This window comes from Astatotilapia calliptera, chromosome 10 (genome assembly GCF_900246225.1).
Source record: "Astatotilapia calliptera chromosome 10, fAstCal1.2, whole genome shotgun sequence".
Classification (NCBI taxonomy): domain Eukaryota; kingdom Metazoa; phylum Chordata; class Actinopteri; order Cichliformes; family Cichlidae; genus Astatotilapia; species Astatotilapia calliptera.
In genome coordinates this window covers 21,326,984-21,352,793 of record NC_039311.1, presented here as the reverse complement: position 1 = coordinate 21,352,793, position 25,810 = coordinate 21,326,984, and the positions used below count along the sequence as shown (strand labels likewise).

The following is a 25,810-nucleotide window of genomic DNA, read 5'->3' as shown; positions in this document are numbered from 1 at the left end:
GAATAAAAAAACAAAACAAAAAAAAACCTCATCTTACCCTGGATTCTTTCAAGTTAGAATTAATATTAATTACAATGAAATCTCATCCTGAACAACCCCGTTACATTTACACCTTCCCATTTCATAAAACGGTGCTCATTAAAAAGGCAAAATAGGAAAGAAACATTAAGCAAAAGGGGCAGAAAAATAAATAAGTATGAGTAGCAAATCGTTAAAAATTTTCTCTAATGCTAAATTTTTATTTTTTTCGTTTTAGGATATTTTTTTTTAATTCATTTCTTTTTTACATTTGAGTACAAGATAGTGTAGGGAACACAAGGCGCTGACCTCTACTTACAAAGTGTACCAGTGTATGAAGACATTGACTGGGCTGGCAAAACCCACAGAGGAATTCCTATGAGAAAAGTGGCCTCCAGCTTTAAGTAGAAAATGGCTAAAGCCATCTGTGTTTGGTTATAAAATCAGATCTATACACACACATCCATGCACCCACACATGAACACGCACACACACACACACACACACACACAGCCAAGCTCGCATACTAAACCAGTACACAAAATTGCAATAGCTAAAGGCATTGGATTTGAGTTCAACAGGTTTCTCACTGAGGTGGGAAAAAGAAAGTGGGGGACAGAGGAATCCCAAACATAAAAATATAATTATTTTTTCCACAGAAACAGTTTCTTTTTTTGTAAAAATCCTGCATAGATTAAAATAATACCTCCTATGACTTGCTTCTTTTTTTTTTTCAAGTGTAAGAGAAAATAACAGTATCCCTTCCTACAACAAAGGCCAGGGAGCCAGTAAAAGAAAAAAAATGACAAGAAAAAAAAACAGGAAAAAAAGGAAGGGTCAAACCTGGGCCAAACAGCATTTTGTTTAGTCTTGACATGCAGGGGGAAAAATAAATTAAAAAAGGCATTATAGATCTTTCTGGCACGTTCTTGTCCAGCCAAAACAAAATGAATGCCATCTGGTCCAGGCTTTAGTATTTCCAGCATATTTTGATAGAAAGTGGGCTTGAAACAACCAAAATGGACAGTTCATGTAAGTGAATTACTGTAAAATCCAAATGCCAACTAAAAATCAACGCAATGTTAACATACTGCGCCAGCTACTATCTTGTAATACAAGTGCGATTACAGTTTGACAACTTTAAATAGGAACATATACAAATACTTGTTCTTATAACCTCTGTTGTAACCCTGCTTTATGCGTCTGACATGTTATACTTTTGCTTGGCTAGAAGGAAGTAAAAGAAACTGGTTGGTATATAAATAAAATCTATATTGGTTTTTATACTTTTTCTTGAAATATATAATGATAGATTTAAAACTCTGCTGTATAAATACAACACTGATCATCTGCATCGCTGATGAGTTCCATTCCCCAGACAACATATTTCCCTTCAAATAAATTAGCTTCTGTTCAGCCAAATTAGCGGCAACTTAGGCCCAGTTTTTATAAAATGTACTGTGACTGCATTGGATGTGGACATGATCTTCAATACTTAAACACTCCCTGCTGTTCCCTAGAAAAATAGAATAACACTGATTTGGAAACAGCTCGTCCTCTAGGAAACTTTTGAATGAACAATGCCGCTACGAGTGGGAAAGAATTGTGAAGCTTCAAAGAGGCGGAAAATCTCAACGTTTGCCATCATCAATCTTGCTGAGGTCTCCCGCTAGCGACCCCTGGAGGCCATGTGAAGCGTTTAATTTATTAGAAAGGGCAATCACATTTCATGATTCTGAAAAATGAAATGGCACTTTTTGAGCCAAGTACACCGATCAACAGATGTCCTAAGGGATCATTAATAAATATGTGTGTGCCCCACGAAATCTGCTGTGCACAGTAGCCCTTCCTTCAGTCCTTAAATCTTCAGTGGGATTCTTCAAGGTTTAATTTGTGGTGACCAACACCATCTTTGCAAATACATAAAAAACAAAACAAAAACAAAACACAAACCCAGTAAATGCTGCAAGAATAACTGCTGAAACAACTGTTAAGTGTTAAAAAGACAAAAAAGTAAAAACTGTGAAAAGAAAAGAAAAATAATTGAATCAGATATGACCGGTGACTTTTCCTGTAGCTGACATACAAGGCACAGAAATGATAAAGAGAAACCTTCATTTTTAAAGCACCTTTGGTGTTCATGGGAGGTACTTTGGTGAAACAAAGACAAATAAAAAGTTCAAAGCCAAAGTAGCCTAAAAACCAAAGCAGAGTTTTAGTGTATTCATAATAAATAATTCACCCAGTGCTTCCATGCTGAAGAGATTAAAAACATGGCCTTCGAAGATTTCTTAAGAATGCCGATATATGTGTGAAGCCAGGCGATAAGCTCTTCTGACTCCTGCTGCAGTTTGGATGCTTCTCCCTGTGTGGTGCCGTCGAAGGTGAGAGATGCTCTAAATTGCTCAGTGTTGGTATTTTTGTCTTGGTTTTTTTTTTTGTTTTTTTTTTTGGCAAGCTGGTGTAGGAAATGGACACAGTGTTGGAGATATGTCTGAGAAGTTCATCACACGTGTGTGTAAATGGAGGACCAGAGGAGGGTTGTGTTTGTGTGGCTGTCTTTTTTGAGGGCATGCGTGCGTGCGTTTGTGTGTCTGTCTCTGAGCAGATGTTGCCAAACACAAGAGGCTGAGGTGTGGGTGTGTGGAAAAGCAGCTTGCAGGGAGTGAGTCCTCGCTAGGGACTAACTTTTGCATCCAAGCGCAGCCAGTGGAGGCCCTGCCGAGTGTAACGCACCAGTTCTGTCATGCTGCTGGTGTTGAAAATCAGAGGTCCCATAACTTTGTCCAACTCTGTGAAGAAGTCTGGAAAAGAGGGAGAAAGAAAGCGAGTGAAAGACTGGTTAATAAAATGACAGAAGACTGATAAATTAGGTCCTATTACCAACCAGACCACACAGAGTTAAGTGCAATCAAGGGTTTTAACGTACACCGATTGTAGAGACAAAAAACATTTTCACAATTTGTCACATTTGTCAACATGTGTGACGGGAAAAACCAGCCAAAGGACACAGACTGAGAATCCCAGCTGCACACAAAAACAGCCAAGCAATGAGGCAATCAAGAACAGCCCGATGTTTAAATGTTTCCAATGTTTGTTATCTTCACTCTCCACAAATATCTCAATACTAAGTCAAAAAAAAAAAAAAAAAAGGGAAAAAAATCTGATTTATTGAAGATTTAATCTGAGGCATAAACTGCAAGAAAAAAGACAAAAAACTATTTGGCCTCAAATCCTCGTCCAGCAAACCTCTCAACTATGAGGGGAAAACCCCAAACTCAGCGCGCGCGCACACACACACACACACACACACACACACACACACACACGGCGGTGAAAACTGGCCAGACAGCTAGGGAAAATTGTGCACTTAGTGATGCTGCTGACTTTTCCATCTTTAGATTGTGGCGATAACGTTGTGTGGGCTGTGGACGATCGAGGGTTTCTTGTAAACGCAGTAGTTTTTAAATCAGAAGTTCAGTCAATCACAAACATACTTCGAGCTATGAAATTTGCATTATTACTATATTGCAATGATTCGAATTCAAAAAACAGTTTGACATCTGTAAAAAAAATGAAAACACATTTTATTTATAGGTAGATAAATAAAATCCGTTTTTGCACATTAATCTAGAACACAGATGTTAGATTGTGGGCCAGATACGGCCCACTTTGATCTTAAGTGGGTCAGAACAGGGAAACTCCCCTTTCCATCATTGTAAAGAACTTTAACTACACATTTACTCTCTGTTATCTTAATATATTCAGTTCTTTTTAAAGTTGCTTAGATAGCACCAATTCACAACAGTCACCCATATTATATTAAAATATGTACTATTAAGTAATATAAGAAAAAGAAGTGCAATCTGAAGAAATGTTGCTCTAGTAAATGACACGTCTGTTGGCACGACCTAAGTGTTCTGGTAGCTCATTGCCAAGACTCCTGTATATTTATAAAATATATAAAAGCTCTAAAATAGAGATGAGAGGAAAGAAACGTTGAAAAAGAGGCATGCTAGGATCGTCTGATAGCAAATTAGTCCTATTTGAAGCCGTTTTTAAACTTGGAAAGAGCCCAAAAAAAGCCCCCCCCCCCACAAAAAAACCCAAAAACTAACAGTACATTAACCATTTAAAAAAACAAAACTATCTGCTTTTTTACTTTAAATAAATAAATAACAGGAAAACAGACCGAACAAACTCATTGCCTTTATGGTAAACAGATCTCAAGGCCTACTCTGTGACAGGAAAAACACTTCATTACCAAAACATTTCTGCAACCAGGGCAAATAAAACCTTCAAATTAGTCATAAAATGCAGCTGGGGAAAAAAATTCAACAAAAAATGGTCTGCATGCTCGATCAGCCAACCTGCTGCCCATTTGTATAGATCTATACTCAAATCTCTTTACACAGTGGGTGCAAATACTGCTGGCAAACATCTATGAAAAACCTTACTGCTGCTGCTGAGCTATTAAAGATGTAGAAAATAGCAGCTCAGGATATATAGTTCTAGATCCCATCTGTGTTTGCTTTTAAACATAAATTTAAAAGTCCAGAACAAAGACCATATGTCTCTTCCTTTTAACTAACAAGCAAATCCTTGTGTCGTATACCTTTTTGCTCTTTAGATAGTTGCTCAGCCTGGTCCCAGACCTCGGTGGCGTACAGGAAGTTGGAGGTGACCTGGACATAACTGGCAGCCATCTGGTGGATCCGCTGAGGTATGGTCACAGACGAGCTAGTGCTGCTGGTACTGCTGACTGCTGAGTAGCCACCCGCTGTGCCCGGTGAGAGTTTGGGAGATACTGGAGAGGGCATACCTGCCGTCTTACTGCATCAGGAAACAGAAGCAGACATGGCAATGAGTTTCCTGGCACTGTGAGGGAGAATCTGGGAGTCACTTGACAGAACAGCAAATAAGAACCTCTCCTTTACTTTATACATCAAAAGATGTAACAGAGGATGTGACTTACTTTCCCATTCCAGGAGAGGGAGCTTGGGTGTTGCTCAAAGAGTTCTGGAAAATGAAATAAGAAGAACATTATGCACACACAGAGGAAGCATGTTACATATTCACAGAGAAAAACGTCTTTCGTGGAATTTTACTGCACGTCTTTGGTTTTGAAGGTCTGCCAAGGAAATAAAGTTAATAATAAAAAGTACCTTTAGGTGTTCGGTGAGTGTTTTAGAGTATTTTAGAGCGCTGTCTTTTCTCAACTTGAACAACCGCAGGTAGAGAAGAGACTGGCATCGCAGGCTGGAAGCAAAAAAGGATAAATATTGATCTAAACTAAAGAAAGAAGCAACAAATATTTGAAATGTGTGGAAAGTTTAAGTTACACGGCCAGGTAATGAGTACTTGGAGTTGACAGCTGAAGACAAGAGTCCACCACCTGATGTTGTTCAGTGTACTCACCACAGCACAGCTAGCCTCTTGTCTGCTGGAGTAGCATCTGGGGCCATGTAGCTTTTTAACTTCATAGTGTATCTGGATGCAGAGATAATCAAGAGCTCAAGTTTTTAGGAGAAAAGGATTGAAGCAAATTAAGCACCTCCTTAAATATTGTACTTTTTAAAGGAGCACTCCATCCACTAAGTATCAAAACCCATGCAGCAGAGGCAGAGAGTTGTTTGTCAAAGCCTGGTGCTCACATTACCCACAATGCAAATCAACCATTAGCGTGGTGTGTTATGCAACTTGTGCCTCATGCAGCCCTGAGGTGCTTGGCCTTTGGCACAGAGATACAGGTTTTGTTTTTGTTTTTCTTGAACAACTACGTCCTCATATGTAGTGGTTCTCACCAGTGGAGGTCTCCTTTAAAGTGTAATTCTGCTGACAGTGATAAACACAGCTATGGCTGCCCTTACTTGATAAGCTCCACCGTTTCAGCATACATGGGGAAAGGAGACTTTGCCTCCTGAGCGCTCTTCTCCAGCGCGTTACCACATTCAATGAAAGACACCACAGCATCCAGATAGAAAACCGCCTTGTCAAAACGGTCAAACTGCAAAGGAAATTAAATAAATAAATAAAGAGGACACATAGTGATTAAATACTACCCACTCTTTTGAGACTGGGAGGACAAACTACCTTCACATGACAATAATTTGACATGGTTTTGGTCAGTAACATTAGATAAGTGACATGGTTTGAATATGACCTGGTTGGGATTGCATAAACTGATCATATCACTGAAATAATATTATGCTGATGTAGCTTATGATCCTGATTTTGTGTTTAGAGAGAAAAGAAGAAAACAGCAACTAAATAATTAAACTTTGAGTAAGAATAAGATAATCCAACAGAGATGGCTATTTTGTAATGCAAGTGTACATAACAGATACCAAACAGATCCACCTGCTCATCTACAGTGACCCAGTAATAAAAGCATTTTTATTACCATTTTTAAGGAAATCACGCAGAGCTCAAACTAAAAGCAGCTTTGAAAACTAAGTAAAATTTCACAGTCACCACAAAAAAGTCACTGTGAAATCACTTTCTGCATAAAAGGAAAGCTCTTATTATATGTAACATAAAGCTCCATAGAAAATGTCATTTAATGTTTTAAAGTCTTCTCAATTACACCAGTCATTGGGGTCTTGCTCTTACCAGTGCATCTGCATTGTGTTTAAGTTTCTTGGCCTCCTGTAAGTAGTGATCTGCTGAATGGACCCTGAAAGAGAATAATGAGAAGGTTTAACAAATCAAATCATTTAAGTGTTCTTGACACTGTGGCGTGCTTTTTATATCCACTAAACGTAGAAACTTGGAAAGAATGTCATAAAAAAAGTCTCTTAACTCCTGAAATAGCTCTTATCTCATTAAATCAAAATGTGAAGTGAAAAGGTAGGAAAATAAGAAGCAAGACTATGTTGTTGCGTTACCACGGCATTAAAAAGGCAGCGATTCCCAGCAGAGAGCCTTTTAAAATGGAAATTAACATAACTTTTCTGGCATGCAGGCACATCTATTCATGACCTCCCCAACCTCCTGCAGCTTTATGCATCAAAGGCAACTCTAGATCCCCACAGCAGTTCTTTCTCTGTGCCCCGCTGAGGGGTTATCCACAGTGGAAAGAGCTCCTCTTACCTGTCCTCAAACACCAGCTTGGATCTCTGAGACTTGGAGCCGTCTGTGGAGAGCGGGGGCACAGCCAGCTGGTTATCGCAACCCTTTGAGGATTTCTCCTGCAGAGAAGTATGGGGAAAATAACATTTTAGGGAAAAATAAGCTTTTTTTTTAAAAAACAGACTTGCAGAACAGGACAGAGTCACAACAAGTTAGAGGTTGGTCTTATACAAATGTAAAACAATCCCACCAAAAATCAGTGATTATGTTATAGTTGTAGATACACACTGCAAGCCATGACCTTTGCTACTCCCTTTCTACCCTCAACGACAACTTCCTCCCCACTCCATGCATGCTCTGGTATTTAAATTGCTCAGGGAAAAACACTGCACAACTGGCAAGATGAAAGTCTGCCCTATCTGCAACATTTGATAGGTATCAGAGATAACAAAGGCTTCTCATGCCTACCTTGCAGTCACGTGTGCTGCGCCCTTTTTCCTCTCCTTTTCTATGTTTGGAGGTGGAGCTGCCCTTGGTGCTGTGGCTCCCTTCTTTTCCACTTCCTGTCCCGCTGGACAATGACGTGGAGGACTGGCTGACTGTCCGCTTTCGACTGGGATGCTCTGCCTTAATTGTCCGCATGGAAGGAGAGGGGACTGGCTCCTCTTTCTTTTCCGAAGACCTTTTAGAACTGAGTGGGATTTAAATCAGTATTTCATTATGCATTGTGTCAAACTAGGCTCAACATAAAACATTAAAACTAAAAAGTTAAATATTAACATTTCATGTAATTATAAACAAAGAATGCAGATATGGAGCATAATGGCTAACAGGTACAGCTTGAAGGGGCTCAGATATAATAATAAACTCACTACATTAAGCTGTTATGATGCTCATTAGAATTTACAGGGTTTATTTTGTCTTTTGTGTGATTATCGGAAAAGGCAAAATTAACTACTACTGTCACATTAGGCTCCTGGCTTACAGAGGGTTTACTGGTAATGATATTCAGGACAAAAGCTAAGATTACTCACTCTTTACTGCTGCTTTTATGATGGGATGTAGATTTATCCTCTAGCTTGATCCGCTTGGTCTCTGGCTTTGTGCCTTCCTCATTAGTCTAAAGAAAGATGAGAGAGAAAAATAAAAAGCAGGGTGCATTAAAGAAAAAGTCAGATTTAATAATAGGTTACACGCCTCCAATTATTATCGGAAGACGCCAACTCATGCAGGTATAGCTCAACTATGCCAGCTCACTGTTATCCTAAATGACTGTTACATTCCAAAATATCCAGTCACAAAGATTTTAATTCTCCATCTTTGGTAGTTGTGTGGCTATGATTAAAGTAAAATGCACAGTCATCTAACAGCGCTAAATCCAGGTCTGGATCTCAACCAGAATGTAGTCAATTGTTCTTTGGCTCAAATGCACTTTCTTGCTTTAATGGAAATCTGTTTGTGTGCTATTCCAAGAGATGCTATACGGGGGGGGGGGGGGGGGGGGACCTTAATAAGTGAAAGGGATACTCAATAACAAGCTTTTCTATTTTACTTTGCTTTCAAGTAGAAATACAATGTATTTCTTACAAAAAGCACTGAAATTTGCTCTACCTTGTGTTTCCTCTTGGCCTTGCTCGAGCTTTTCTCAGAGCTCTGTTTGCTGAAGTCTTTGCTGTCCCTGTCGAGAGAGTCTTCCCTCTCCACTTTTATCTCTGCAGGTTCCTTGTAGGGCCGCCCTGGGATTCTGGACAGCAAGCTGAGATCTATGGGAAACAGGAAAGAAAAGGGTAGGGTATGCTTAATTTGGTTCAAAGTAAAGAAATCCCTTTGGTTCAGTGCCCACTACACCTTGACATATTTCTCTGGACTTTTTACAAGACTTGCGAGCAGTTTCGACTAACCTATCTTGACTAATAAAACTTGCTGCTGAGGCTGTCTTGCAGGGTAGCGGTCCTCGGGGTCACTGAGAGGAGACAGCAGCCCTCTCTCTTCCCCAGGCGAAAAAACGCACACGGGTGTCCTGATACTCTCTGTGTACTTGGGTGTCTGGGATGAGGACGGGATGCTGTCGTTTCCTTCGGAGTCTGATGATGAAAAGTCTGTGTCAACAAATTCACGAGATTTCTGAGAAGTCTTGGTTGCTGCCTTGGGCTTGCGCTGGGCTGCAGTGCTGGAGGGAGTAGTAGTGGGCCTCGGCGAGGATTTGGGTTCTTTTTTATTGCTTGGTTTGCGTGAACCCTTCGTAGCAGCTTTGGGCTGATGAGGTGGTATCTCTGGAGCCGGCTCACTCTCCACTCTCAGACCTCCCTTTGGTTCCTCTACCACAGGAGGCTTCTCAGATTTTTTAGGCTGCTTTTTACCCACTCGAATACGTGGATTTGTGCCACCCTCGCTCTGTGCGGGTGACTTTTGCCGGCCACGGCCACCTTCTGCACCTTTCTGGGCTGCCCGCAGGTCCCTGCTTGGGGTGGGTGCTGCTGAATCTTTTGACCCCCCTCCTTGGCTACTATAGCTGCGCCCTGAGCTGTTATCTCGGCCATCTTTCTTGAATTTGGGTGGGACGTTATTGTTGTCCAATGGGGATGAAGGTGAGGACTGCTTGGCTTTCTTGAACCAGTTGTCCAACTGCCACTTGTTTGCCATGGGTTTTTCAGGCTGAAGGGGCACAGAGGGGAGCACAGAATTAGGAAACAGTCTCACTGATTGAACTCCTAACAAAATATAAGAGTCTAGAAGAAAGTACCATATAAATATTCAATCCAAAAAGAGAAGTGGACAGTGTGAAAACTGGTTCATACAATCCTTAATCAACCAAGCGGTATTACAGCTCTGTATAAAGTAACTGAAAAATTATTACTTCAGGGGAGGCAGGCCGTGGTTGCTCGTTGGCTTCGCTGTCTGTCGTGCTGCTTTCGCTCTCGCTGTCAGAGCCCGAGCTGCTCTCTGAGCCACTATGGCTGCTGGAGTCGTCCCTTGATTGCTCAGCTGCTTCGCTGTTATTGCTGTTCAATAGGAGAGCATTAAACATTGTCATTGTGGTGTATGAGCAAACATCTATACCTCCACATAAAGATTTTAAGTGATCAATAATGGTATTTTACGGTCGAGTCACTAAAAACCTGTGTATGTTGAGATTATTCGTTACCGCAGCAAAAATCTGAATACTTATGTATGCATTTTTCAGGGTTTAGAATCAGTCAGCATAAGGCTATTAATGCAACCTGTGTAGTAGCTGCTCAAGAGTCCTTGGGTAGTTCATAGGTTTCGATGCTTTAACTGTCAAGCCACAAGGTGTGCATAAAAACCCCAAGATTTGCATTCTCTGTCTTTCTCCACACACTCAAAGCAGCTTTGTTATATATTCAGTTTTTAAAAAAAAGTGTGTGTATGTATGTATATATACATATACACATATACACATATACACATACACACACACACATATACACATACACACACATATATATATATACACACACACACACACACACACACACACACACACACACACACTTTGCATCCAGCAGTACAGCAAAAATATGGTTTTATATTTCAGGCATCACTATGTCATCAAGGTGCAGTTAACACATAAAGACAAGACACAAAATGGCTGAAAAAGAAGAAGAAAGCTACTCGAGCTGTGAAGTTTTTCTTTCAAGATTGGGAAAATGATTCAAAGTTAAAACAGTAAGTCTCAACATAGGACTTAGATAAAACTTAAGGACTTAAAAAATGTTTTCTACAGTTTACCTTGCTGATGTGTTCCTTGAGGCATTCTTGGCAGAGTCCTGTTCTCCATCACTGTCCTCACTGCTGCTTAGCCTTAGGTCTTCCTCCAACCTACTGAGATACGGGAATCATTTGTTATTCTTTATATGTCGCCACAGTCGTTTGGAGTTACTGTGATTACTTTTAGCTTCTTAACTCAAATATTTATTGTTCAACTATTCCACTCACTACTGACAAGAAAAGAGAAAAAGAAGGTTCAAAGATGAAGCACTTACGTGGGCTGGTCATCGCAAGTTTTGGCTTGGTGGCTACTCGAGCTCTTTGATGAACTGCCTCGCTCTAAAACACACATAAAAAGATTTATATGTATTGATTGAAAGCCTAGAACATATGCATTTAACTTTACTTCACTATTTTATGTGTGTGTAATACTCACTGTGCCCACTTGGAAAAGGATGAGTATCCTGAAATTAAAAAGAGGTGTTAACTTATTTTCATGAATCTCTGCGTTATTATATGACTTTGCATTCATGCGAAAGATGCCATGATACATTCAATACAAGCAGTAAGTAACAAGTTGACTTATCACATTAAGTAACCTTCCAAAAAACCCTCCTTTTCTTGTCTTATGCAAGGTTTGATTCATACAAATGGAAATAGTTCATCACAACGCAATCACATTAATCAAACAGACACTGCTGCTGACCTTGGTGGGGAATGGAAACTTGGAGGGCTCTGTTTTACAGGGAGTGTGGATGGCCGTCAAAGGAGGGGGCCATGACTGAGTCATTTCCTGAATTTAAAAAAGAGAGAGAAAAGAGAAGGGAAAAAATCCATTAAAATTAGCTTTAAGGTGTGAGTAATCTTGATGGTTCATTCAATTATTTGAAGCAGATGGCTTTTCTATGAAAATGAGAGTTGTGTCTGTACCTTCAGAATTTCGTCGACACAGTTGGCATCACCGGATCCCTAAAGACAGAAACAGCATGCTTATGAGACGTATAAACAACACGATCTCAGTACAGCATGTGTGAGGTGGCTTCCATTTTGAGCCCTATTAGTCATCCTATAGGCATTTTCTGAGAACTAGGAGTTCATTCAGACCATGTGTAACAAGCTGAGAGGTCCTTCAACGTAATCATTACATCATTAAATCAAACACATGCCACTTCTCTGACATAGTAAGCTATAAATTCTACACAAGCCGTTGGTAGGTCGTTTCTAATGTACAATCAGGGTTACACCAGAGGGACACCTCTTGTTTTGAGTCAAGGCAGAAATATATATATTTCTGTGGGTCTAAGAGAAAATGAAGGAATGATCACAGCATGCAACATTCAAAAAGGCATCTGCCTTAAGAGAGACTTCAAAAAGCTGCTCTTGAGGTGATATACAAACAAAGAGCACATTCTTTAAATAGTCAACATACCAGGTTCACAACAGCATGAGATTGAGACTCAGGTCTTACCTCTACAGGTTGGGAAGGGATCTTAAGTTTGGCAAGCTTGGACTTCATCTCTCCCACAGTGCTGCTATGCGACTGTCCAGTGTAGCTTTCCGCTTGCGAACTCTTAGGTTCTGCTGTTTCCTGGCCATCCATAGGCCGCACATAGGCTGTTGGTTTTTGCAGCATTGTGCTGGGCTTGGACATGAGAGATGGGGGAAAGGCCTGACTTGAGTGCTGTCCACTGGGGAAGGACGTGTGAACCCGTGAAGGTGAGTCCCAGTTGGCCTCTCTGTCTCGCGGTGACTTTGAGCGGTAGCGGTCCTTGTTGTGATGCTGCTCAGCAGACAAAGAGCTCCGCGAGTGACTACTGGAGGAACTTAGAGAGCCCTTTGCCGGACTTGACATGTGTGACTTCGAGTGATCGGAACCTCCGCTGTGTTTACTTGACTTTTTTTCCCGCACCTCCCCTCTCTGGCTACTGTTGCTGCTGCTGCCTCCGTTGCTCCTCTGGCTGCTGTGCCCGCCCTGGAGTCCTGAGCGTTTCTGGGACTGGGATGAAGATCCGCCCGCTGCGGGGCCAACAGGGGTCCACTTACTGCTCTGGCTGCTGCCGCCACACCGCTGGTCCCCACCAAACAAAGGTGGACCCGACTTCTCCTCAGAGGAAGACGAGCTGTTGGATGGTTTACTATTAAGTTTTGGAATGGTGTCACCAATTGGCTCTTTCATTTCGTCGTAGTTGCCCAGCATGCTCTGAATACGGCTGGACAGTTTATCTTCCTTGCTCACCTGCAGAGTGAAGCAGAGACAAACAAACAAAGAATAATTATTGTGGAGAACACGAGTGAAAAGAGGGAAAGCAGAGAAAAGAGAAGTTGTTCAACATTTGAGGTAAAGGCGCTCAACCAAAAACAGAGGCGCAGTGAGAGGCCTAAACACAAAGTTCACTTTTTCAGACTGAGCCCAGATCTGTCCAAACCCATCTGCGAACACAGTTACGCTCTGCCCAGACACCCACCACAGAAGATAATCAATCACTGTAAGGCCACGAGTTCCAGCCGACCTGTTTGCAATCAGCCCGTGACAAAAGTCTGTGTAGAGTATCCAGTTTCACACGTAGCCTCACGCTTCAGTTTTGTTTGACAGAGTCACACCGAGGGTGAAGAAATACTAGCCGTTATCTGCAGCAGGAAATGTAACTTAGCTTGGTCATAACGTGCACTCCACTACCTCCGGTCTGCGCTGCCTGGCTCACATATGCGCAGCTAGGTATCACCTATTTTTCTTAATGGCTGTTGGTTTCGATTTTGTTTTAGGCTGTTTTGTTTTGAACAACTGCACTGTTGCTTTCACATAACACACCATTGTTGCGTTATGTTTAACTGAGGAAATTTCTGAGAGGAAAACCTTCAGATTGTAACTCTGTCAAAGCTTTTTTTTTTTCTTTCTTGATAAACAATGGTGTATAGTGGTTGTTCAACTGCTGAAACTTTCAGAGGAAACCTCCAAGATGACCACAGGAACACTTTTCACCTTTTGGTTCCTGTGTGACAAAAACACTTAGTCCTGCAGCAGTACGGTCTTTAAAGCAGAAATAAATAACTTCAATCATTCACACTTCAACAATAACAAGCTACAAAGAACAAGCCGCTGATTGCCATCTCTTCAACATTTCTTCTGCCATTTTGTGATATCCGATAATAACAGCCACAAGTTTTTGTTTTTAATCTGACACACATTTAATTTGCCTATTTTTCGATGCAGACAAATGTTCTTAATAGATTTTTAATTTGCTGAGTCACTTTGGCTTTTTCGGGTCCAATTATATCCTGGTACCGTTAGGGTGAAAGCACCTACCCCGTCATATAATTTGAGGGATCCCTGATTTTTATTTTTATTTTTTAAGGAGCCTTTCTAAGTGAAAAGAACATGAAAAACAATATGCGGCTTCATAGATAAGCTTTTATTCTGTGCCGCTGAGAGAGTGCGTGAACTCTATGCCATAAAAATGTTACTGCTGTGCTGGTCTACATCTGGGAGGGCACAGCTGCAGCTGCGTGCACACATGGCCTTTAATACAGAACACTAAACTTCCACTTAGTGGAGCATGACAGAGGAGAGAAAAGTCAAACTAAAGCTTATATAAGACTCGCACAAGTAGAGAAAACTCTATTGGACAGACTTAAGCAGTTTGCTTGTTCCAAAATTCTGCTCTGATACTGCAAAGACTGAACACCATCTTGTTCTTAAACATAGTATCAAGTGTGTGAAAACAGCAGATCACAATGTACAAGGGTGAAAAGCTTCTTCCTTTGTAAAGGTCAAGGAGTTTTCCATCTTTAATGTCAGCTTTTTTATCTTTGTTGTGGCCCAAAACACTCCTCACTTACCTCTGGTGGCTTTTCAATTCCCAACCTGTCAGAACACATTCCTCACTGCCTCTTTGATGGCCAGCTCGAGCTAAAGAGAGAAGCCACTTACATCTGCTCAAATCTGGTTAGTGGCAAAGATTAGACCAATACAGAGAACTCAAATCCTCTTTACAATTATATTGGCCGGGCAGGAGCCTGAAGCTGGCTGGCCTACATCTATGTGTGTCTGCAAGCACAAGAGGAAGCTCTGCAAAGAGGAGGCATGTTTTCTGGTCTTTAGTTTGCTTTCAACAACTGTAATGCCAAAAAGCTACCCAAAGCCAGGTGTTTTTAAACTGTGCTGTATTTAGTGCAGAGTTGGTGAACTGCTCACAACTATCTGACAAGTATGTAACTCAAACCTCAAATCTTTGTAGAAACATTTGCGCTTTTAATCCATAATTATGATTAGAACAAACACTGCACACAAACCTACCAATTTCCTCTTGAAATCGATGTTGCTGGTGTTCCATCTACTTTCTTAAATAGATAACTATCATATCTGATATCATATCTCACAGTACAATAATATTGAATGGGTTGCATTGTTGTATTTTGTCATGTTTCTCAGGTCTTTGTCTGAATTTCTACGAACATTATTGCTAAGGATTGTCTTATTGCATTGGAGTCACACTGGGTTAAATATGTACACTTGGGTTTTAAGGGGTATTTATTATTTTCTTTTTTTTTTTGGGTTGTATGGAAGCCCCAAACGCAATTTCATTGTTCTTGACAATGACAATAAATAAATAAATACTAAAATACTAAATAATTTGTTTTGGGCGGACAACAACACTTCTGAGAAAAACTATAGACTTCAGGCCTCAATGTGTTTCTCCTCCAACTTGTAATTCAGCTCAGTTTCACTGATACATACTGAGAAAAATAGCCTTAAACTTGCTTTTGGGCTATAGTTCACCTTAGTAACAGTGTTACCTGCCTGACGATCCAGATTAACATTTCAGTTGATGTAAATCTACATTTCTAAATAGTTTAGCTCTTGGAACGTGCTTGTTTAAGCTAGCAAGACTTTCCGAAACAGCAGTGTTGTGCTGAATACTAGATCGCTGTAATAGTGTGCAGGAATTTCCCACATTGTAATTGCTTAATTTGCAGGAACTGATTATTATTATGCACAGTCTGACACCTTGCATTTCCAGTCACTGTTACAGACTCCCTTAATATTACTAACCACTTAGGTGCCAGATAAAGTGAACGTGAGTTGAACAAACTTACCACTTTGTAGGGTTCGGGGAAGAGAGGGGAATTTGCTGGGAAGGCCTCTCCTCCTCCCTGCTGGATTTCTTGATTTCGCCTTTCTCGTTCTTTCATTCGGAGCACATTCCGGTCCTCACGGTTCATGTTGCTATCAACACAGAAGAATAACAAGGTAACATAATGAGAAGAAATAATAAACAAACAGCGTATGTCTTTGCTGAACACGGATGCCTGCAGGGGCAGTATATTATGAAAATGAGATCTCGGAGACAAGTGCGGAAGAATTAAGCAAACATATAGTCTTGTTAAAAAGTCAGCTTGGAAAAATAGAAATGGTCAGTTTTTTTCTCTTCTTTTTTACCCTTTACCATTTAAAAGAAAACAAAACAAAAAAAAACAATAAAGTCACAACAACTATTGAGAAAGATCACACTACCGCTGTGCTCTGCTTTGACTCATTGTTAGCACAAACATAACTGTCATTAGTGAAATCCCACACGTATCATAAACAGGGGAAGTTGTGACCTATGGAGAAAGTAGGTTCTAATAAGCTTAGCCTAGTCTAGACACTGTGCAGTACCCTACTTCATCTGCAAATAATCTCCTTGTACAGATGGTCAGCACAATTTGCCCCCAGCTGAAACTACCAATTCAATGTTTTCACACAGTGAGAAGGCTGCAGTTTACATACTTTTTATCTCAAAACATCAACAGTTGCAGGAAACGTTTGCGAGCACTTTGTTATTTATGATTGAGATCTGGGTAAATCCAAAGGGTACAAATCAATCTGACTGAACCACTAACATGTTTAAAAAAAAAAAAAAAAAAAAAAATGTAAATAAAAACTTTGAGAAGGTTATCAAAAACAATTTAACTTCTTTTCTAACAGCATCTAAAAAAGCAAATGTTGCACTGATGGATCTCAGATGTCGAAGATGGTCAGCTTGATCACCAAGCGTTTGACAATTACGTCAACAGTTTAGCTTATTTTCCTCTTAATGTATTCAATAAAAACACTACCGGTATTACCTGCAAATTCAACTCAACCTGCCCCATTACTGTTTTAAGTACACATCTCTGTTAATTTAAAAAAACAAAAACAAAACACACCCCAACATATACAAAACAGACACAAAAGGTTAGTGGTTCAGTGCCTACTTGCAGTCACTAATTACAATGCGTTAAACCATTCATTGTTGTATGCGATCAAGGGTTTCAGTTAGCACTAGTTTGTTTTCTCTTCATGCTGGAAGCTGAAAATAAACTTGAAAGCATTTCTCTCTGAGCGAAAACTGCATTTCTTTTGGTTGGGGAGCACAGTATAGTAGATCAAGTAGTACAGTTTAACCTCTTCCTCCACCTGCTATCGGTTCTTCCTAAACAAGGGGGAGGGAAATCACCCAAAACTAATTTGCAGGTTTCCCTCTTAAAGACTTGGTGTTGTGAGCAATGCCTTGACGATAAATATATAATAAGGTTAAAAAAGCACCACTGAATAAGAAAGGTATACCATTGATAAAAAAAAAAATCTCTTCAATAAAATAATCCTTATGGGATAATAAATGAGACAAAAATGTAATTTTCTGGGAAAAATGCACAACTATAGCGAGGCACAGTGGACAGAGCATGATGGTTTTGGCCAAGTTGCTACCTCTGAGCCTAGATACTTTACAACTACTGATGGATGGTTTAGAAAGTACACTGTGTCCATGACCTAAAGCTTAGGAAAGGATAATGAATGCAACAAGGCGACAACTCAAAAGCATAAGAAAACAAAGATGAGCATGTCGTCCTGACCTTAACCCAAGCGAGATGCCATCCCAAAATTATTAATCAACTAAAACAGCTTTTTGTCATGTCTCATAACATCTATAACAGTCTCAGAACACTTTTATTTTATAAAATGAGTTTGTACGAATCTTACTAAACTTACCAAACTCAAAAGCTCACTTAATTTGAAAAAAACAAAACAAAACAAAACCCCAAAAAAACCCCAACAACAACAACAACAACAACAACAACAAAAAACTGTCAGGCTTTTCCAGTGTTATGACTAAATGTGTTAAATAAAGTCATGGAAAGTAAATGTGTTTATTGCAGACTGTGTGACTAAAACGAAAGATCGGGCCACATTTAAGAGCAATCAAATCACAAATTTTTTCTTGTAACCTGCAAGAACCTGATTGCTTTTAAAATATTGGTAATTTTGTGGACTGTGTGCTGGATGTTTGCTTGCAATGAATGACAAAGTTAAAATAGACTGTAATTATCTGCTATGAAACTAGCTGGAACTCACTGGGTCCCCTACAGGTAAATAAACACACCCCGTAGTCTGTGTTTTCCTTCTGAACATAATGTGTATTATTTAATCAGATGAGGAGAAAGTCATAAGGGCAATACCCCTCTGATCGGATGTATGGATTGACACCAGTGAGACAAACATCATTGCGACATGTAATATATCCATGTACACATTATCACGATAACAACTCAGAGCCATTCTAAAACATTACCAAAAATGCTCTGGTAGAGGAGAAATCAGGCACCTCATAGGTGCAGTGAGCCAAAAAAACAAATGTGACTTCCCTCTGCTGTGCACTTTGTTTAACAAAAAGCAACTACAGAGGTTTGAAAATAGAAACAAGCACGCTGTCATCCAGGCGTGTCGCCTCCCGGTTTAAGTCGACAGCTTCAAGCTCTGCCAGTGACAACAATGATTGTAAGGCTGTTGACACAGTGCGATTAAGCAGCAACCATCCGGCCTCCTTGTAGATTCTCAAAACTACACACAGGGTCTTTCTAATCTTTCCCAAGCATGACTAAAAAATGTAAGAAGTGGATGAGAAACTGACTCAACGATGAGGAAATTCTTTATACACAGGGAAGTCAAATGGCGAGAGAGTACACTGGAACCTGAGACTTACGAGGAACTGATGAATCATAAAAAATTAAATTGATAAATAAACTGTGTTACAGACTAAACCTTGTCCCCATATGCTGGTCAAGCTTTGAATGAACTATTAGAAAAGCTCATCAGTTAGTCTAAACAGTAATTTCCCAACCAATCTATTTTTTTTTTTCTTAACACGACCTTTAACCGTTTTATATCATCAACCCTGACATCTATGAGTAATGACAACTCCGACGCATTACTCATAGGAGGTATAGGGATTAATCCACTATGGCTAGGGTTCATTAAGCCACACTTATAAAGAAGCGACTAAGTCAACTTTATTTCATGAAACATACCATTAACATCATGATCACCTCTTGACTTAAAGCACAGCCAAGAACCAAGGCTGGAAATACAAAACCCAAATCCTAGCAACACACTTTGCATGACAAACTTTCTAAAACTGAAGTAGCTATGATTATCATCTACAGATAACATGGCCTCCTGCTATAAATGCTGTCCATAACTTTATTTACATCCATGCACATTTGATTGCTTAGATAAAAGGGTGATTTTAATCTGCTCCAGCAGTATTAGTACTACACGTGTGTATATATGTATATTAGTTTGTTGATGTAATGTGGGTGCGGGCCTGCATGTGTGATTAAGCCACAGTGCTAATTGATCAAAGGCTCCAGGCAGGATCCTTTGTAAACACAGCTCATTTCCATTCTGCCAACTAACTTACCTGAGCTGTTATTTGTTATTATTTGAAAAGGGTGTGACGCTTTAGTATTACGAGAGAAACTCAACAGCCAAGGAGGCTCAACTGTCTTGTTTGCGCCTCCTGGTTGTTGAACTTCTAACATTTCTAATAATTGTTAGTAATAATTGTAGTACGCTTTAATTTTAGACTCTTCCCAAAAAAATCTCATTGACTTTAAAAAAATCAAAAAAAATCAAAATTAAAAAAATCACACTTTCAGAGAAATTACCATGGTCCTATTCACGAAAACTTAAGTTTGGCTTCAGAATAACTGAGAAAGTACTCACTGTACCCAAACAGAAAAAAAGAATGAAAAACAAGTGTTGGTGACATGATATGACCATGTGGCACGTATGTGGTAAGCCTCTGCACTCAATCTGTTTATAGTTTAGTCTTAGACCTGCCTCTAAACGCAAACTAGGCCTCAGGAGTACCAAACCAAGACCCTGATTCTTAATTAAGAAATATGATTAACAAAAAGTTCGAGCAAAACACCATGCCTTTCTGTACACATCAAGATTTTTAAATTGTGAATGAAGAGTAAATCCACAAAATAAAAGGCATGGATTTATTTCTGTAGAAGTGAAACTATTACCGCACACACAGCTGGTTTTCCACAAACAGTTTTGTGTTCAACATGTCCAAGCAACTAAACCAACACTGTGGATGGTGTTAATCATAATTCCTCCAAATCAACCCATCTCTCACGTCACAAGGTATTGTTATTCACTTTCAAACTGAATGAATAATTTTATGACTTACAAAATAAAAGGGTTTTCCTTTCCAATTTGACCTAGGCCAAAAAGAGCGTACTGTATATACTTCTCAGATATCAGTAGCTAAAAGTGCAAGCTATACAAATAAAATGTGACTAATCGAGAATAAATTCAACCACCATTTACTTGTGTTGTGTTCAAAACAAGTAAAACCTTACTTTAAAGTCAAGATGCACATATAGGTGAGCTTTGATTGGCATTTTCCTGACTTACCAAGCCTAAATCCAAACCTTGAGCCACTCCCCTCCCTATTCCAATAAAATAAGATGGATTAACAATAAGAAAAAAAGTTTTAAGTTTAAAGAACATTTATTAATATGAAGGTGTGATGGCCAGCTAGGTTTACTGTAGCCATTCAACACTGTGCCAAACTGAAAAGGTCAAAGTCTGAAGGCAGATCACTCTGTACCTAAATGAATCAGCTCGTATGTCTCGTTCTAAAGTACCACATAACAGTCAGATCTCATCTTTAAAAACAAACAAAAAACAGGGGAAAAAAACCCCCACGATTTTCTCAGTATCACTCTGGGACACAGCCATTATGTAAGGCAAATCAAACATGTCTCATCTGTCATATTCAAGTATTCACAATAGGATAAAGTTATGTGCTTTAGTCTTACCAGACACCAAGCGAAATGAGTAAAGCAGTTAAATAGCTCTGCATTTCTTACCCTGACTGAGAGGCCATGGCCCCAACCACTGAAACATTGGAAAAAGGAGGGGAGGAGGTTTCACAGGATCTCCCAGGAATTCAGAAGTATTCTCGTCATGACTTGTCAGCCTGAATTTCCACACAAACCACCTCCAGTCAAGAAAACCTGACCCCTCTTTTTCAAATCTAGATGTATCTGTGGGCGTCCAGCTGAAAGAATGTGACTAAAGTTTCTTTACTCGACTGGAAGGTACTGTGTATTTCCTTGGAGTGGAGACAATTCTGACTTAGGGAGGGGAGGCGACTGCTTGTTCTCGGGAAATACCATGTTGGCAAACAGCGGGGGTTGGTCACATGCGAGGTGAAGGCTACAGAAAGCAGCAGCAGCTTTTGTTTCTGTTTTGAAGATAAAGCATGCATGAAAAATGAGAAAAGTGAGGTGAAAGAAAGAGGTTAATATTGAATAAATGCGAGGGTATTTGTGCTATTTAAATGTTTGGAGTGAATGCAATAGATAAATTAGGGATAAGAGACCTAATTTCTCATGTCTATTTTTATAGAAGAGTGCCTGATGTTTGACTGAGAGCACTTTAGGCTGATTTTAATCTTTAAACCCCTCAGAAAGTAGCAGAGGAATAATTTAATCTGAGATAACAAAGCAAGGAGCACAAGCCATCAATTTGAAAAGCTTGCTGAAACACTAATAGAAACACAGTTTTGTTTTCTTTTAAAAAAAAAGGGGGGTGACTAATTAAACCTTTAAGGAATCTTAAAAGATCACCTAGTCTTACTGAACCTTTTTACACCCTATTCTTACACACAAAATTAAGAAGGAGTGAAAAATTAAAAAGGGGATTATTGCGAAGGAAATTAATGAGCTTGGCCTTAAGGAAATGATTTCCACAACCGCCATACTGGCCAATTAGAGCATCTACAGGAAAACGGGACTGAAGAAACAGCGAGAAAGGGAATAAATTTCACCTCTCTCCGAGAATGGCACAGTCCACCTCCTCCCATAAAAGGAGATGTTATTTTACACCGCAAAGCCTCTCCTCCAAGTGATGTCACGGCCCTCAGCACAACCCAGCCAATCAGAGCTGCTCTTTCCATCAACAACCTCCCCCCACCCCCCACTATGCCCTGGAGCACAGGGCAAAGCACCCATGCAGCCTGTTAAAGTCACAGCGCTTAGGCATCCAGTATGCTGGGTGTAACAAACATGAGGCTTTTTCAGATGATGACGAAACATGCTGACAAGTGTGGCATCACCGCAAGCTGTGAGGATTTTTATCTGGTACACAAGCTGACAAAATGATGCCACTTGTGTTCTTGACTTTCAGCAGATGTTTATCATTAATCAAGAACATTAAAGGGCGGGCTTTTAGGTACAAGTGTTAAACATTCATTTATTGCTTTCAACAAAAATATATCTGAATTTGATCACATCTTTACAAGGTTTTGCCCTCATTATCTGAGGGTGCTTTGATTTAATTGCAGAGAAATTCAACTTCAATAATCTCATAAATTATGACAGTTTTACATTAATTCTATGCTGACTGTGCCAATTCTTCCCCACACACAATGATGCACGCTGTGCTGTTTGCTTGTGGCGTTATTTAAAGTATTAAAACGAAGGCCGGTCTCCAAACTTTGGGAAACTCCATTTGATGGACTTTATAATAGACACAGCTGATATAAATAGTCATCAATGGATACCAAGGCTGTACAGTCCTGCCAACAGCTGCATGTCTGTATCATCAGGCTTACGCTCTTAGAGATACTGTACTGGCTGGAATTATTTCCCATTCATGCTGAATCTGAAAGCACAGTGTGTTAGTCTGTCATTTCTCAGCACTTCCGGCAATTACATATGCCCTCTACTTTTATAAATAGAAGCAAAGTACTACCCTGGGAGGATTTAATCAATGACCAGGCTCATGAAGTAGAAAATGTTAACAAAAGGTTTACTATGCACATTACAAATGGCTCTAATTTTGTATTAAAAGCTATGAGCTGTATGTACATCAATTCATTTTGGATATTAAAACATAAATATTGCATGTTCAGTGAGTCTTGGTTAAGCAAAACTACAAGTGTCATCGATCATAACTGGTTTCCAGGACTTTACAGCACCTTAGATTGCTCTACAGAAAGTATTCTGTAGCAGGTGCAGATGGACAGCCAGTGCCACCACCACTACCACCCCCAGTGCTTTTGAAGCAAACCTGCTGACTGCAGGAATTCCAGAGGGAGCGTCCATTCAAATGCAGCAAACCTGCCCTCTATACCAGCTGTTTGGTGAGGACTACAGACAAAAATCACATGCAGCTAGGGCAAGAAGACTAAGAAGAAGTGTTGGGAAAAACTGGAGTGGCTTTCAATCACTAAAACATGCAATACTTTTCATTAAGAAAACCCTGCAAGCCATATTTCTGTATCAGCATTTCAAGAGGAAAGAAAAGGGCTTGATTTTCCTTGAGACTTTTATATCAAAGTGCAGATGAGGAATTTTTGAAGAGGGCAGTATCTTAAATTCCCGCTTCAATTAAAAGAATTCAATATTTCTATGTGGCTGCACATTAGCTCCAATTAGCATATCAAAACAAGTCTCGGGTCTTGATTGGCATGTTCTCTAAACAACTGCTTATGTCCTTTCATTAAAGCAGGATTGAAGCATTTGAACTGACTCGCTGCCTGGAAAGCCTCCACTCAGCAGGCGTGCATTATCTGAATAAGAGGGAACTGGCAGCATTTACCAATCACAGGCTCAGTGCTGAGACTGTTGTGCATGTACACAGCTAATTAACTCATATTAATTTAGGAGCTTTTTATGTTTAACATTCAGTAAAGCTGTTTACCAAGAGCAAAACGGTAAATCAGTCTCTTCATGGCACTGTGAAACAGATTTAAAAAAAAACAAAACACTTAAAATAGTCATTTTCTAAAGCTTTTCTAAAGCTCTTCTAAAGAACTTAGGTATCTAGTAGGCAAAGTAAAGTAGTAGGTAAAATATACACTCTAAAATCTAGAGTAACTCTTACAAACAAAGCTAAAAAGTACCAGGCTCGAAAGCTCATTTGGATTTTACCTAGGTAAACATTGTCACGTGAACTCAGAAACAAAAGAAATGCTCTCACTTGCAGGTTTGACACAGATAACATAATGTTCAGTGTACTTTTTAGGCCACATTGTTAGTGGAACATGACACCCAAGCCTCAGTTATCTTGGCAACATTTCCAAAGGATCTGCGTCATTCAAGCTCTTCAGAAGGCACAACACAAGCCTGTCAAGAGGTTTTTCATTTTTAACCTGCTTCTGATCTATTGTACGATTTTTAACTCAGCAGACTGAGCAGCAGTATACGAATAATATTTAAGCAACATGGATTATACCGCAGAGAGAGAGGGAGGGAGAGAGAGAGAGAGGAGAAGCCATTTCGTGAATATGCATTTCATAAGGTTTTAGCTACCCATCTTGAGTCTATCAGACCTTCCTTTAGTGTGATGAAACAATCTACCGAAGAATAAACCATTCCTTAGTTAGTCATTTTTTACCTTAAAGAAACTACAATTATCCAGTCAAACTAAATCTTAACCTTTAAAACAGCAGGCACTTTGCAAACTAAAACTGTAACAACATGCAAAGATTTCCTGAAGTTAATAAAAGGTCAAACAAGACTGTAGTTCTCTCTGTGTAATAATTTCCCATCCATCAGTCTCAGCTGTATTACTCAGAGAAAAGTCTGCACTACATCTAAAGCTGAAATGTCTATCACTAACCTCCAAACATCCAATTAAACTCTCTCGTAGCTAGAATAAAGGCTCAGTTGTGGTTAAATGGAGGAGTGAAAACCTGCAATGATAAGCCAATTAACTGAAGTGCTGTCGAAAAATGAATCAGCAAATATTTTTGATAAGGGCACTGAGCGGAAATTTTCGTAATTTCTAATCAAAAATGTGCTGGTTTCAGCTTTTTTGGGTTTCACACTTGTTGATGTGAACATTTGAAGCATCACCAAGGAAATGGGTGTAAATATATACAAAGCACTTTTCAACATTTTATAAAAGAAAGAAAGAACATAAATCCATGAGATTAATCAATAATGAAAATAACTGGCAGCTGAGCCCTAAAATGTAGACAATTATTTATGCAAAATGTTTACATAAGACGCTTAACAATATAAATCTACAAAATCCACATTTTATCTGCGTATTGCATAAATTCATACCTCTGACTCTGGGATTTGTTTCTGTTTCTGTTCCTAATGCATTTGTTATTTCCTTCAAAGCACTTATCCTGCTTAAAACAAAACAAGAAGAACATACTGTGGCAATGAATTTCACTACTATTTGAGACATATTACTGCTGCCACCGAAAAAGACTGAGGCTATTATCGTTCCACTTTAAAAATAGTATTATAAAGCAGTATCTCACAGCACCAATCTATGCCAGATCTGTGAAATGAAATGGCCTTAATGAGCTTCACCTTCACAGGACTGTAAAGCCACATGAGAGTTTAACTCGCATCGCTGAGAACAAAAGCTGAAGAACAGATGCATGAGGTCAGGACACAGTGAGCAGCATATTTCTCTGCTGCGTGAGCAACAGTACTGGGGGATAAAAAGAGAGCTGCTGATGTCTGATTAGATTCGGGCTAATTAAGCTGGCAGACTCAGAAAGAGCCTTCAAACAAGTTACTCTCAACAAGCTTCTCTTTGTACAGGAAATAAGATTTGATTATGAAACTTACAAACCTTAGCTGACCACACAATTAACTTGTACTTTGGGTCAGGTTAAAGAGGAAAAGGTAAATGCTAAAAAGCTGTAAC

The 25,810-nt window shown here is 39.6% G+C and overlaps 1 protein-coding gene across 2 annotated transcripts in view; it reads right to left on the bottom strand.

Annotated features, from left to right (window-relative positions):
- Positions 1-741: 741 nt before the first annotated feature.
- The window catches only part of aff4 (AF4/FMR2 family, member 4), a 28,002-nt gene continuing 2,933 nt past the window's right edge, over positions 742-25,810 (bottom strand). Inside the window, exons 1-21 of one of the 2 annotated variants that reach the window (XM_026181171.1) lie at positions 21,001-21,976; positions 15,913-16,042; positions 12,287-13,054; positions 11,749-11,787; positions 11,525-11,611; positions 11,255-11,282; positions 11,094-11,157; positions 10,840-10,932; positions 9,947-10,091; positions 8,991-9,744; positions 8,701-8,852; positions 8,124-8,209; positions 7,558-7,780; positions 7,111-7,208; positions 6,631-6,694; positions 5,889-6,025; positions 5,437-5,508; positions 5,184-5,277; positions 4,994-5,037; positions 4,634-4,851; positions 742-2,822 (exon numbers count right to left, since the gene is read on the bottom strand). In XM_026181171.1, the coding sequence (XP_026036956.1) occupies positions 2,695-2,822; positions 4,634-4,851; positions 4,994-5,037; positions 5,184-5,277; positions 5,437-5,508; positions 5,889-6,025; positions 6,631-6,694; positions 7,111-7,208; positions 7,558-7,780; positions 8,124-8,209; positions 8,701-8,852; positions 8,991-9,744; positions 9,947-10,091; positions 10,840-10,932; positions 11,094-11,157; positions 11,255-11,282; positions 11,525-11,611; positions 11,749-11,787; positions 12,287-13,054; positions 15,913-16,042; positions 21,001-21,017 (3,441 nt within the window). In that variant the 5' untranslated portion in view covers positions 21,018-21,976 and the 3' untranslated portion in view covers positions 742-2,694. Of the gene's footprint in view, positions 2,823-4,633; positions 4,852-4,993; positions 5,038-5,183; positions 5,278-5,436; positions 5,509-5,888; positions 6,026-6,630; positions 6,695-7,110; positions 7,209-7,557; positions 7,781-8,123; positions 8,210-8,700; positions 8,853-8,990; positions 9,745-9,946; positions 10,092-10,839; positions 10,933-11,093; positions 11,158-11,254; positions 11,283-11,524; positions 11,612-11,748; positions 11,788-12,286; positions 13,055-15,912; positions 16,043-21,000; positions 21,977-25,810 lie in introns of those variants that run through there. The other variant, XM_026181172.1, reaches the window with a different exon arrangement.